The 15,354-nt window shown below is 36.1% G+C and overlaps 1 protein-coding gene and 1 long non-coding RNA gene across 11 annotated transcripts in view; one reads left to right on the top strand and one right to left on the bottom strand.

The window, feature by feature from the left end:
- Nucleotides 1-15,354, bottom strand: part of LOC309609923 — a 477,943-nt gene that overhangs the window by 186,731 nt on the left and 275,858 nt on the right. The window lies entirely within an intron of this gene.
- ABCC9 (ATP binding cassette subfamily C member 9) overlaps nt 1-15,354 on the top strand; it is a 151,897-nt gene that overhangs the window by 21,570 nt on the left and 114,973 nt on the right. For 7 of the 10 annotated variants that reach the window (XM_082351869.1, XM_082351872.1, XM_082351865.1 and 4 more), the window contains 8 exons: nt 116-358; nt 2,235-2,429; nt 4,435-4,587; nt 5,101-5,256; nt 6,430-6,564; nt 9,057-9,219; nt 14,006-14,046; nt 14,976-15,118. In XM_082351869.1, the coding sequence (XP_082207995.1) occupies nt 116-358; nt 2,235-2,429; nt 4,435-4,587; nt 5,101-5,256; nt 6,430-6,564; nt 9,057-9,219; nt 14,006-14,046; nt 14,976-15,118 (1,229 nt within the window). The remainder of the gene's footprint in view (nt 1-115; nt 359-2,234; nt 2,430-4,434; nt 4,588-5,100; nt 5,257-6,429; nt 6,565-9,056; nt 9,220-14,005; nt 14,047-14,975; nt 15,119-15,354) is intronic. The other 3 variants (XM_082351874.1, XM_082351866.1, XM_082351870.1) reach the window with 1 other exon arrangement.

Below are 15,354 nucleotides of genomic sequence, written 5' to 3'. Positions count from 1 at the left end.
CCTGCATTGGCAGGCAGATTCTCAACCACTGCGCCACCAGGGAAGCCCAAAATTTTATTTGTAATATGTGGAAAAAGAATTAGGTTGTTATCCTGTGGAATTTTTCTTGCCACAGAGATATGTGTTCTTCATGAATCCCCAGAAAGTGAAGCCTCCTGAAGACCTCCAGGATCTGGGTGTGAGATTTCTTCAGCCTTTCGTGAATTTACTGTCAAAAGCGACCTACTGGTGGATGAACACGCTCATCATATCCGCTCATAAAAAGCCTATTGATCTGAAGGCGATTGGAAAATTACCAATAGCAATGAGGGCGGTAACAAATTATGTTTGTTTGAAAGATGCGTATGAAGAACAAAAGGTAAGTGAGTATCTGTTTTTCATGTCCGTGATTGTAGAGGATGGGCCTATTAATATAAAGGCGCTAAGCTTAAATAATACCTACAGTTAAGGAAGAGCAGATTTTCTCGATCTGTCTTTCCCAGTAGTTTTGAGTCATGTTAACTGGACTGCTGAGAATGTACCAGAAGAGCCTATGAAATATGGTGTGTTAGTTGCCCAGTCACTACATGAGGAGGGACAGAGAGAAGACTGTCTTTTCTCTAGGACCAAATGGAAAGTAAGAATTAAGTTCAGTAATTGTGTATGTCTAATCCTTGTCACCCTATATTAATAATTCATGGAATTTTTATTGTCTTTTTTCAAGTAGCTTGTCAATAATTTTGTTATTTAAAGGGAAAATATCCATGAATAACTTTTGAGAAACTAAAACCCTTAAATTAATTATTAATTAAAATTGGGATTCTGTATTTCAAAATTGGGGAGCTAAATTAAATAAAGGGGCATCATCTACCTACTCCATGTATCATCCTATATGTCTGGCAAAATTGGTTTCTTCTTGTACTTTCTTTGGGTATTTATAATTGCTTTTAAAAATTTAAATATCAGAATCTTTGGATAGTTTCAATTTGTCTTGTTATCATTCTGAGTAGTTCTGTGCGATAGCCACCGTGGTAGATGTATTTTATATTGCTATCACCTACAGATATTATTGTAATTAAAAATAGGAGTATTTACACCAACATTGGAAGGGAATTGGGTATGATGGATCAATTAAAGAGTTTTTGGCTGTTCTAAATCAAGATCAACAAAGCATTTATGGTAAATGATGAAAATGACCTCTGTTTTGTGTCAAAAATGTGTGTTATGAAATTAATATTGCAGGAAATGGTTACTACAAATGAACCTGAGTCATCTCTCTGGTTTCACCTCTGGGAAAAGTATTGCATAATATTTTAAAAACGTCTTTTCTAAAGTAAAGATGAACGCTATAGCCTAAGCATAGTTTAAGTTTTCTGAGTGCTCTTTATAATACAGGGTCATTGAACTTGGTGTGTTAATGTCTTTTATCAATAAACTTTAAAAAATAACTGAATTATTCATCTCACAGGGAGTTGAATATGAAACACGATTGAACTGTAATGCATTGAGTTAGCTTCTTTGCCACGATGAAGAAACTCTATCTACTTCCTCTCCAAGATGTAATTATGATTGTTCAGGTCTTAAAATCTTTTCAACACATGATTGTAGAAGTGTGAAGCCATGAGTTGGCTTAAGCAAATATGCCATTCTTCATTCTGCATTTCTTTAAGGAATAACTAGGAAACACAAGTCTAACATAACTTTTAAAAAATTATTGACCCCCGTTTATGGAGATGGGAAATACCTGGAGAAGAAACAATTTGAAGTTGGATGATCTCTTTTGTTTAGCTTGTAACTTGATAGGTGAATCTCTTGTAATCTGGTGACTTCAGAAATCTTAACTAGACTGTCAATAACCTGGACCTTTGTACTTTACTATTTTCTTTTCCATACAGTGTTATTTGGTAATATTCATGACAGATTTATTCATTTTCTAAATCAAAGGGAATTAAAATTAGTTTGGTCTTAAGAATTTGGGGTCATCTTTTGACAACTAAAAATGATACAAAATGTTTGAAAAACTGGTCTGGTTACTCTTCATTCTCTCTATTTCATTAAAACACATTCAGTAGTTATTGTTTACAAAGGATGCAAGGATACCAGACTATATGTACTGTATTGAAAGGGATTCAGTAACATTTATTTTTAATCTTTTAAAATATCAGAAATATTGGAAGAGATTTCCATAGTTCCTAAGATTAATTGCCGCTCTACTGTTTTATTATGGTTCATCGAGTTTTCTTTTTTTCTTTCAGAAAAAAGTGGCCGATCATCCAAATCGGACTCCATCTATATGGCTAGCGATGTACACAGCTTTTGGGAGACCAATTCTACTTAGTAGCACATTTCGTTATCTTGCTGACTTACTGGGTTTTGCTGGACCTCTCTGTATTTCTGGAATAGTTCAACGTGTGAATGAAACCCAGAATGGGACAAATAACACAACAGGAGTAAGTTTGTGGTGCTCTTGAAAGGAAACATATTATTGGCAAATTTCTTTATAATTGCTACTTTTTAAAAATGCAGTTTTATGAGCAGTTCAAACAGGCTTATTTACAGAGAATTGAATGCTTTTTAAAAGAAAGAAAACAATAGTTTTCCTTGTAGAGAAAAACATGAGTGTATGTATTCAATGAATGGATGTGGCCAACAAAATTATTTCTCAGATTCAGAGGCTATAAACATTTAGTAAGCGTTTACTGTGTACCGGAAATGATGCTCAGAAATTTCATATTGATTATTTTATTAGATCTTTATAGCAATTCTGTAAAGAATTTTCATGCATGAGTACATGAGGGTGGCTGGGTCACTTTTTTAGAGGCCTATGACCAATGATACTGGCAATGTGATTTTTAGTATGTACTTTTATCTTTTCCTATATAGTAAAAGCCATCACCCTGTTTCACAATGATCAGGGCAAGTCACATTATACTTTTATTAGATATTATGTTACTGTTGGGGACTATATAGTATAAATTATTTGCTGTTATAAATTTATATCATATTTCCTGTTCTTAAGAAAGTCTGCATCATGAACTTCCTACCTAGTTTCTTTCTAAAATAAGAGTTGATTTCCCTAGTTTCACATATAGAAACTCTAGTCCAGATGAATCAGTTTTCCTTTTCTATTCTCTCAATCTAATTTCTTGTCCTCTTTTCTTTGCCTTTTAAAATTGTACACATTTTCAAAGCCTGCAGTAAATGCTGCGTCTTCGGTGAAATTTTTTCTGCTTGTCCTCGTTGGAATTTGACTCTCCTTGGTACCATTCTAATACATTGTTCACTTTGCATTGGCACTTACCATAAATACTATTTATAATGAAGCAGGTTATTTATGGATATACTTACCTTTCTAGGTTGTGAGCTCTTTTAAACAGAGCAACTAGGAACAGTTCCCATTTATGCGCACAATGCTTAGCCCAGTTCCTTGCATATATTAGTGCTCAATTGTAATAGAGGTGAACCAGATATTTTACCATTGAATACACGTTTGTGATGTTTTGTCCCTAGTAGCCTGATTTACATACAGATGTCGGAATTCCACATAGAATTCCATCATCCCTCTCCCTTACACGTATTAACCACGTATTTTTCTGAGAAGGAAGACACTTACACATTTGTATGTATCCCCAGGAAAGGAGAGGAAGGGACCAGAAGTAGAATTTAATGGATCTAAACCATAAAAACTGAAGAGTGCCCAAATTGACATGATGTGTTGATTTGAGTGTTGCTTTTCCCTTACTTCTAACAAACAAGTTACCATATGCTAGTTACAAACAAAAAGCAATCAATCTGTATATTCTTATGATGACTTCAGTCATAATCTGACTAAAACAGTTTTTCATAAGTTGTGTTTTGTCACTGAAAATGTCATGTGGGTGAAATAAATAGCCAAATTATGTATTTTATAATTTATAATTTATTTCATTATATGAATTCAGATAGATGAAGATCAGAAAAAGTCAACTCTGTAGAATTATTTTAAATTAATAAGGCTATGGAAATTGTATTTTTGTTTCATTGCTCTTGGAAATTTTATTTTTGTCCCATTGGTCTTGCTGACTATCAGCTTTGTAGCTTCTACTTCTAAATTACAGTCTAAACTAACTTCTATCTTGGTTTACTATTTTCCAGTTAACTAAGGTAGACTATATCTTTGTAGAAAATGTATTCAACTTAAAAATTTTAGATGTACCTTTTTTCCTACAAATGCCTTCAGGCATTTCCAGCCATCTTAATGATCAATTTGGGATTTTTTACATTGAACTGGTTTGTATTTGTATCTGTGGATATTATGAGGAAAAACCAAAATTGCCTTGCTGTGGCTCATTCCATTGCTGTACTATAAAGACATTGAGTTTTTATATTTAACAACCATGTATTGTTTAATACATGCAAACTGTATACCAGTATATGAACAGTTTTAATTTATATCTTTTTTTCTTTTGGGATAAGACTTCAGAAACCCTCTCATCAAAGGAATTTCTTGAAAATGCCTATGTTCTAGCAGTTCTTCTGTTCTTGGCTCTTATTCTGCAAAGGACATTTTTGCAGGCTTCCTACTATGTAACCATAGAGACTGGCATTAATCTCCGTGGAGCCCTGCTGGTACGTACAAGCTTTGAATGATCTTGGCCTCTTGCAAATGCCACATACCATCCAGTGATAGGAATGGTAGAGGCTTCAGTTTAGTTTTTTCCTTTCATTTTCACTGTGATATTATGACATCAACACTTCTAGGATCTACTTAATATAAAAGAACCACAGAGCTAATTAATAAACCCACTGAATTAAAAATAATACTTATAATAATATATTAAAATATTTTGAAATCTTGCATTTATTTATTTCTGTTACTATTTTTTCCAGAGATTATGTTTCAATTTGAATATATGTTTAGATTATATCACCAGAAAAAATGTTTCTATTTAGTTGAGGACTGAAAGTAACAATACTGAAATGAAAATAATGGTTGACTTAAGAAGATGGCATTATAGGGTTTTTCTCCTTTATTTCAAAAATTTTTAAAAAGTTACTTTTTTCAATGAAAATAAATAAGCATAATGTTGATTATTAAGTTTAGAGCTTCAAGTACATTTCTTTTTTTTTTTTTTTTTTCAGGCCATGATATACAATAAAATCCTGCGGCTTTCTACATCTAATTTATCCATGGGTGAGATGACCCTGGGTCAGATCAATAACTTGGTTGCCATTGAAACCAATCAACTCATGTGGTTTTTGTTCCTGTGTCCCAATCTATGGGCTATGCCTGTTCAGGTAGATCAATATAAGTAAGATTCTTATTTGCAGAGGAAATAAGAACAAGAAGATACCAGTTTTAAAATTTATTGTTTGTTTTTTCATTTGTAATGGAAATCCAAATCCATGTGTATGTCATTCACAGTGCTTGGCACAAAGTAAAGATTTAGAATATGCTTTGTTTTATTTTATCAAAATGTGTTTATACACAGATCAACTAGGTAGCTGCCTACATGGTGTAATTTAAAGTGCATCAAAAATTCCAGGCTGCCTCTAAATGACTGCATCAGAGGTGACCTGAAGGAAATTTTCATTTTGATTGGAATTCCCAAAGAGCCAAATTGATTAGTCACTAAACATGTGCCGTTGCCTCCAGAAGGTCACTAATAAGCTGTTATCATTGGCATATAGGCATGGGTTAAAGGCTTTAACTGTATGGATACAATTCATTAGTTGACATCTTGAGCTATGATAAACTGAGCTATTGGGAAATTGAAAAAAAAAAACAGCAAGAGAAGATAACAGGGTTAAAACCTGAGTTTTAAAAAAAGAAGAAAGTGACAAACCAGAGAGGCTAGGCCTAAGTGGTTCAGTCTTCAGTTTGGGAAATAAATTTAAAAAGGGAAGTAAGGTAAGATGGGGCACCAACATTACCTTCTCCACGGTTTTAGTTAGACCTACCCTTTTTGTCATTAAGTGACTTCTGGGGTCATTGAGGAGCTGACGAGCTCAGATCATTTAGTCCACGAACAACTCTCTTGTTCTCTTACATGATGATGCTGGTTCTTACTTTCTATCCCCCTTGCCTTGATAAGCTAATACAATTCCAAGAGAATATGGGATGTTAAATTTATGGCCGGTGACAACATTTTCAAGAAAAATTTTGTGTTCTTTTAAAAATTTGAAGCCTGTTTCAGGTTGAAAGCATCCTTGGGACCACTCTGCAACTTCATGCAGTAAATTGGTTCGGCACCAGTTGTACACATCATGACACTAAAAATAAACTCCAGCTATTTAACCTTCGCCAAATAAATCATAGTAAAACTCAACTGTCACAGTTGAGTTGACTTCCAAATACACTTAATATAATAATTAAGAAACACTGTCATTTCACTAAAAAAATCCTTCCTTTCATGCAGTGGTCCCCACACCCCTATTCTTTTTCCCCTTGCCTTGTGTTTTCCTTGCTAGATCATAATGGGCGTGATTCTGCTCTACAATTTGCTTGGGTCCAGCGCGTTGGTTGGTGCTGCTGTCATTGTGCTCCTTGCGCCAATTCAGTACTTCATTGCTACAAAGTTGGCGGAGGCTCAGAAGAGCACTCTTGTAAGTAACATCTTTTGGAAACTTTATTAGGAAAATCTAGTCGTGCGGTTTTATTTTTAAAATATAGGAAATTAATACATACCACTCAGGATTATTTGGAAATCATTATATTCCATTTCAGTTCTTAGGCAGCAAATGGGAAATTTCTGGGTTGCTCAACAATTTTTAAAAGTGGATTTGACATCTAAGACGGAATGATCTTAGACTCTAAACACAAGAATCCCAATGCCTGATGTTTTCACGAGTCATGATGTGCTGAGGCTTTGAATCTTCTTGTAGATCACTTACCTATACTTACGGGTACTAGAGAACCCACTTATGGGTACTTTTGATTACACGTACATTGGATGTCAATTACTGACGTGGGAGAAATGGATCGAGGAACAAATAAAGGGTCAGATTTGGTGCTTCTGAAATTAAATGTCCCTAGGGTTGAATCAGACCATGTGATGAGCTATGGAGTTACACTGAAATGTTTCAGTGGCAGCTGCTCTGCCTGAGTATGTTCGTGGTCAACTTGGCAAGCAAGAAAAAGTTTGATTATTGACCCTTTCTGGCTTCAATTTGCCATGAAATCATTTTATTTGAGCAAGAATTGGCTTCTTTTAAAGAAATATTTGCAAATAATAAAATTGTTGACAGCATGTTTAGAAATAAAGTTTGATTAAATACGAGCAAGGCTGTCTGTAAATCAGGCGTGAAATGTAGGGATGCTGCCACTGGTGGACTGTTTCCCAAGTTGGTATTTCCACCGTGACAAGCAAGTCCCATGTCACACAAGTGGTTTTTTTTTTTTTTCGCACACACACACTGTATTTTATTTTTACAAGAGATAAATAGACTGACACCAAGCATTGTACATGGATGACCACAACAAAAGCAACAATGATTGCAATTACCAAACATGAAACACACTCATACTATGTTATAATATTGACATTCAGTCCAGTAATCCTCCACTGTAACAGCTCCTTTACTTTGCAGTGAAAATTGATTTGTATATTCTTTGCCTCTGAGTCCTACACAAGTGGTTTTTATCACTTGTTTTTCTGCCGCTTCTGACGAGGTTACTCATTATTTCTGTCTGAGCCATCTACCCTCTTTACTCCAGGACACGATACAGAAAGGTGTGGAAGAGGGAACATGACAAACCAACATCTGACTTTCATTTAGCCATTCATACTGATTCGTTCACTCACCAAAGCAGTCATTGATAGGCACTTAAGACCCTCAAGAGACAAAAAGGTGAATAAAATCAGATCATTTGCTAATGCCATTTGCAGCAACATGGATGCAACTAGAGATTATCATACTAAGTGAAGTAAGTCAGAAAGAGAAAGACAGATACCATATGATATCACTTATATGTGGAATCTAAAAGATGACACAAATGAACCTATCTATGAAACAGAATCAGGGACATAGAGAACAGACTGATGGTTGCCAAGGGGGAGGGGTTGGGGGAGGGATGGAGTGGGAGTTTGGGGTTAGCAGATGTAGCATTTATACATAGAATGGATAAACAACAAGGTCCTACTGTATAGTGCAGGGAGGTATATTCAATATCCTATGAGAAACCATAAGGGAAAAGAATATAAAAAAAGAATGTGTATAATATATGTATAACTGAATCACTTTTCTGTACAGCAGTAATTAACACAACATTGTAAATCAACTATACTTCAAAAAAAATCAGATCATTTGCTGCTTTTGCTTCCTCCTATCTGCCTTTTGCCACTCTGCAGATCCTTTTGAGAGTTCACAGGTGATATTGTACTTTCCTAGTAATTCTAATGTAATATTTGGAGGAAACTGAAACAGTTGATGAAAGAGAGGCTTTTGGATCTGCTACACATCTCTTTACAGTTAATCCAAGTGGTTGGCAATCAGTACATCTAATTTAGGCCTTACACAAGAGCTTATGAAGAAGGAGGTGGAGATTTCTTGAAGTTAAAAATAATAGGCTTGGTTTCAGTAAGTGTCTTATGAAGACTCAATGTGAACACACACAATACTGTACCCTCACATTCCCAAATCAGAAGCAAACTGACTTTTCTTATATTCATTGTTTCTCTTTTCCTAAGTATGAGTGATAGTTCTGAGGGGAGAAAGAAATGATTTACATATTAGAAGGAGCCATTGGAAGCCTCTTTATCATTTCCCTACATGTCTGTGTGTGTTGTCTGCAGACATTATTCAAGGAAATCATGTGAAACTTAAGAAACTGCTTTTGTTTAAACCAAAGCAACAGAGGCATAAACAGTTTTTTAGGTGGAAAGAAATTTGAGGCCGTCTCATTCAACTCTTCATTTTCACACTGGAGGCAGCAGTACAGAGAGTTTCACTGCTTCTCCCGGGAATCTCACAGCCATCATTAGACTCAGAGCCGGGCAGAAATCACACTCTCCTCAATCCCTATCTAGTACGTGGTCTTGCCTCTCTGATTCACTTGGATGCAGCTTGCATTGTTTTTTTATTCCTTTCTTTTATAGGATTATTCCACTGAGAGACTGAAGAAAACAAATGAAATACTGAAAGGCATCAAACTTCTAAAGTTGTACGCCTGGGAGCACATCTTTTGCAAGAGTGTGGAAGAAACAAGAATGAAAGAACTATCCAGTCTCAAAACCTTTGCTCTTTATACATCACTCTCCAGTAAGTTGCTGTTGCTCTGAGGACCACCAAAAAACATGTGGTCTGTTCACTTTAACTTGTGATCATTGAGACATTCTAGGCATCAGAGGAAGCCCATTTATTTTCTCCATTTGTGTGGTCCAGTAGCCGCTAGCCACGCGAGGTTATTTAAATTTAAAGAGCAGAGTTAGACAAGCTTAGAGTCAAGTAGACCTGAATTCAGTTCTTTACAAATGTGTGTCTTTGCCATGTTACTTGACATCCGAAATCCTTGGTTTCTTCATCTGTAAAATGGGGATGGTGATGATTAGTAGTACTGATAATTGAAACCCTCTTATCAGTTACAGTTGGGATGCATCATGGGTTTTCAGTAAAAATTTGTTTATTTAAATTGATTTGACTGTAATACTATTGATCTTCTTGTCCCCAGACATCCTTAAAAATTATGTGAGGTTGTCTTCCCTGTCTCTTTGGGAGCTTATTTTATTATATTTCCTCGAAGATTGCATGTGAAATGCCAGTTTTGAAAATTGAGGAGAAAACAGTGTCAGCATTTCCAGATGAAAGAAGCCAGACTGCATTCACATAAAACCCTCTTTTCCAATACACTTTCAAGACTTTTTAAATACAAAGCATTTCCTCCACAACTCTAATTTTTAAAAAGCAATTGCTACAAAAATATTATTGTTTTTTTTCTCAAAGAGTGACACTGAGTACTCTCAAGAATAATGAGTTTGTGTTAGTACAATTCTTCTGAACTTAGCCAAACTACTCTCACTAATATTTGATTTAGTTTGTGTGTCAGTTTTGCTCATTTCTATTGGTCCCCAGACCTTCAACAACTTAAAGTTTTGGAGGTTTATAGATTGTTTCCTTTGAATTCTAAACTACTTGAGTCCTTAGAGATTATAAACACTACTTTTGTGAAATGGATTTAAGGAAAATATTTGGTTTATATAGCTCATTTATTCTAGCCCTAATGCTGGATACATTAGAAATGAAATGGGAAGGAGATTTATCTTCCAGCTCCGCACCACTGCTAATATGGTGTCAAAATGCTAGAAGATGGAATGATCGATATCCACTTGCTTATATGATAGTACTCTAAGCTGCTGGCTCCTACAATATATTTCTCTCTGCAGTGGACTGAAGTTCTCATGGCGAGGATGGATACAGCCAGAAATAATGATGATAATAATAATAATAACAAAAATATATTGAGATACTCAGCCAATTATTGCCATAAGTAGCTTTACATATGTCATCCTATTTAATCCTCACAACAGCCCAATGATTTTGATTCTTTTTTTTTTCTTTTTTTTTTTGGCCATGCCACATGGCTTGCAGGATCTTAGTTCCCTGACCAGGACCAGGATCGAACTCAGGCCCCAGCATTGAAAGTGCAGAGTCCTAACCACTGGACCATCAGGGAATTCCCCAAAGATTTTGATTCTGTTATTACCTTCGTTTTGCAAATTAAAAGATTAAGGTGGAGAGAGCTTAAGTAACTTGAATTTCCCCCAAATCATCCAGCTACTAAATGGCAGAGGTGGGTTGTCAACTCACCTTAACCCAGTTATGTAAGATTTGGGTTGGTTTTTGAAAGTCAGAGACAAAAGAGAAGAGGACAGAGGAGGCCATACTGAAAAGAAAAACAAGAAATCATGATGGTGAAAATGCATAATCATGTTTTTTTTTTTAAACATCTTTATTGAAGTATAATTGCTTTACAATGGTGTGTTAGTTTCTGCTTTATAACAAAGTGAATCAGTTATACATATACATATGTTCCCACATCTCTACCCTCTTGCATCTCCCTCCCTCCCACCCTCCCTATCCCACCCTTCTAGGTGGTCACAAAGCATCGAGCTGATCTCCCTGTGCTATGCGGCTGCTTCCCACTAGCTATCTATTTTACATTTGGTAGTGTATATATGTCCATGACACTCTCTCACCCTGTCACATCTCACCCCTCCCCCTCCCCATATCCTCAAGTCCATTCTCTAGTAGGTCTGTGTCTTTATTCCTGTCTTGCCACTAGGTTCTTCATGACCTTTTTTTTTTTTTTTCCCTTAGATTCCATATATATGTCTTAGCATACTGTATTTGTTTTTCTCTTTCTGACTTACTTCACTCTGTATGACAGACTCTAACTCCATCCACCTCATTACAAATACCTCCATTTCATTTCTTTTTATGGCTGAGTAATATTCCATTGTACATATGTGCCACATCTTCTTTATCCATTCATCCGATATTGGACACCTAGGTTGCTTCCATGTCCTGGCTATTGTAAACAGAGCTGCAATGAATATTTGTTTTTATGATTATAGGCAGCAGGAATTCTTATATCAGTGGTGCAAAGTTCCACTTACACCACTTCCAAGTTTTCCGATTTGGTTACGTATGGTGTTGGTGGTGGTGAAGAGCTTCCATTATCTGAGTTGAATGGACCTGACTCTAAATCTGAATTCTGCCACTTCATAGCAGTATGGCTTTTACCAAATTACTACTTCTATCCTCCAAGCCTCAATTTTTTCATGTGTAACAGTGGAAAATAACAATCTCTACCATGTAGGATTGTAGTAAAGATTAGAATAGATTAAGGAATGCTGCAAATGTTGATTGACTTGTTGATTGACTCTATTCCAGGCACTACATCAAGGGCTTCCTACTCATTGTTTTGTATAACGCACCTGGCAAGTGGGCTAGTGTTCAATAACCTCCCTCAGTTTCCTCCTCTAAAAATTGGTGTAATAAGAATAATACCTTTCTCACAGGTATATTGTGAGAGTCAAATGAGGCAGTGGACGTGGCACTGTCCTGTAACTGTTAAAAATATTTTGTAAATAGTATTTGCAGAGTACCGTAAGTTTAGACCAAAAAAAAAAAAACAAACAGAAGAAAGAAAGAAAAATGTCAACTGTATAACATGGTGGTTACTGTTGGGTCTTAGAGTGCAGGCTGACCTGGAATGAAATCCTGCCTCAGCAACTTGTCTGCTATACATCCTTGGTCAGCATTTGGTGGCGTCTTGGTTTCCTCATCAGGAAGTTGGGCTGTATTCAGCATACCTGGGGTAATTAAAATAAGATAATGTATGTAATGTGTATAGAAAAGCACCTGAAACATAAAAGCGCTCAATCTGTGGTATCGGAAAATGTTGAAAAGCAAAATTAAACAGGATAAATACTAATAAAACTGAAGATCCATCTCTGAATCAGTGTTCTTGCCACTGGAGATCATATCTGGGGGGCAAAAGAGATTCTGTTAAATCATTTCCTAATCTCCACTGCCAAATGGTCATGTGCTGTTTATGGATTTCATTTTTTGGCCAAAGACAAAGGCACGATTTTATTTTTTCTCTCTTCACTTTGATAGAGTTTTATGCGGAGAAGTGGGAAGAACATGAAGCTTTTGACCAGAAAGGTCTGGGTTTTATCCAAGCTCTGTCATCTCCTAGCTTGGAATCTTGCCTGTGACTCATCTTTCCTAAGTGCTTTCCTCATTATTGCGCAGGGTAGTTGTAATCATTAAATAGGAGAAGGCACTCCCGTCATACCTCAGTAATTGTGAGTTGTTGAGTAGTGGCAGAGTGAAGTGGTGGTGAGTACGGTCTGAGGAGCCCAGCTGTGTGACCTCGTGCATCCCATCCTCATCTTTATAATGAGGTAGGAAGGGTCCCCGATAACCTGCACTGGGTGCAGAGTGCCAAATAGTTTTTAGTAAAATAGCAGCTGCTCTCACTCTTCCTCATCAAGAGGAGATTACTTATTTAAAGATATTTAGAATGAGTTATAAATAATGATGTGGAGGAAAAGAATGAAATACACTTAGAAAAAAAAGGTCATAATAGCTAGAGAAAGATGAAGACAGAAACATGATTCTTCATCTGTACTGTTATGAGTCTCAGAGCCGTGTTTGGATTGCTGCTACCGTACAAGAATTCGGATTTGATAGCTAAGCCACCTGTGGACCTTCAGAAGCACAGGCTGAGTCTGTACACGGTGGTAAGGACAGTTCATGAGAGCGGATCATGAGAAAACTAGATTATAGTTCTTGCTCTGCCATTGCCTGGCCCTGTTACCAACTATGCAGTTACTTTTTGGTCCTCCGTTCCTAAAACTCTATGGTTTATGACAAAATAACTACAAATCATCAACTTGGCTTTTTATTTTTCCTATTACTTCCAAATGCTAGTATTCTAGCCTAAATATGAGTTTTTCTTATTTCAGTTCTGCATATTATGCTTATCAAATGATAGTGCAATATATTCCTGGAGAGATATTTAAACAAGCAGAGGGCCCAAGATATGGAGCTATTTTATTAAACAAAAGGTCTATAAGTGAAAATTAATATCACTGCTGGAAGGAGATTTTTCACGTGATGTCAAATTCTTTTTATCTGTATAATATCCCAATTTTTATATTTTTAAGTTAGTTTAGTGGACCAAACAAAATACAGACCGTGAATACTCTGAAGAATGCCTATGTGTTAAATTCTAATAACTTTATCTAAATTTTGCTCTTTGTAACATGTCATAAAAAAAATAATTTTTCACATTTTCTGGTTAAGCCTCACCTATGGGAGTTCACAACTGTGAACCAGGAAATACCAACTGGGAAATGTTTGTGGACTCAAGACAAAAATGTTACTTAATGTACTTGGTCCTTCCTGTACTTAATTCCTTCCTTCCTTAATGTACTTGGTCCTTCAAGGAAAGTTAGAGTAATAATCGATGATTAATTAAAGTTACTGAAATGTCTCACAGTTCACTGAAACTAATGTATTTGGTTTCTTTCCACAGTCTTCATGAACGCGGCAATTCCCATAGCAGCTGTTCTTGCTGTAAGACACTTTTTCTTACCTTAAGAAATGGACTTAAGTCAGTGTTCAGAAATGACTTAGGAACAAGAATGGGTGGGTGGTAACCTATATTACCTCACCTTCAGTTTTCTCTTCGCTGTCTCCATTGTGATAGTTTTAATCCGGGGTTTCTCAACCGTGGCGCTGTGGACCTTTTTGGTCCCGATAATTAATTCTTTGTTGTGAGAACCTGTCCTCTGCATTAGGATGTCTAGCAGCATCCCTGGCTTCTACTTATTAGATGCCATTAGTACCATCAAAAATATCCCCAGACACTGCCAAATGTGTCCTGGGGAGCAAAATTAACGGAGGTTGAGAACTTACTGTCCTAATCTCCATGACCTGGTTCCTGGACATTCTTACAAGATAGTGCTAGATCAACAACTGGAAAATGTTAAATGATTACATTATATTTCAAACAAAAAGGACAAACCCAGGAACTAGTATTATACTTAGAAATATTTGTAAATAAGTCTGCCTTGGATACCCTTGTTGGCGATTTTAGGAAAGATCCACAATAGGGACCCTAAAACAATGGAATGTTTCCTTTCTTCTCTCAGAAAATTTAGTATTGGTTGGAAAGAGCCTGAGTAGGTGTGAAGAACTCTGGATTCTCTCATGGTTATTCCCCCATCTCAGTAATTTGACAGAAGTTAATTTTCTAATCTGTCAATAGAATCTGTTTTGCCCCTTTCACAAGTTTACTGCTAGAATGAATGTAAACCATTAAGTACTCTACCAATAGCAAGTGTTATTTTTCTTAGGGAGGGATTTGGATGAAGCAATTGTATTATATTTTTCAGAGTTGCAATGGACATATTGGCATAGTAGAATTTGTTAGGCTTGTAAAATTGAATGCAAGTATTTGTGAACCTTTCTCCAGCTTTCTCTAAAATCCTTTCTTTGCACAGACATTTGTGACCCATGCGTATGCCAGCGGGAACAATCTCAAACCTGCAGAAGCCTTTGCTTCACTGTCTCTCTTCCACATCCTGGTCACCCCTCTCTTCCTGCTCTCCACTGTGGTCAGATTTGCCGTCAAAGCCATCATCAGGTATGTGCTGGAATGTCTGGAGTTCTTTGCTTGATTATAGAAATACTATCTGCTCATGGTAGTAAGTTAGAAAAAGTATAAAAAGAACATCCAAATCACTGCCCAGAGACAACTTGTTAAAATTTTGGTATGCTACCTTTCAGTCTTTTATCTATTTCATATAAAAATAATTATTCTAAAATAAAAATTTTGAACTTTGGGGGGTTATTTTCCCCCTCATTAAAACCATAATGCAT

This window comes from Balaenoptera borealis, assembly GCF_965194805.1.
Source record: "Balaenoptera borealis genome assembly, chromosome: 13".
In the NCBI taxonomy this organism is placed as follows: Eukaryota; Metazoa; Chordata; class Mammalia; order Artiodactyla; family Balaenopteridae; genus Balaenoptera; species Balaenoptera borealis.
Note: the sequence above shows the minus strand (reverse complement) of the source record. Positions and strands in the feature narration are given on the sequence as shown.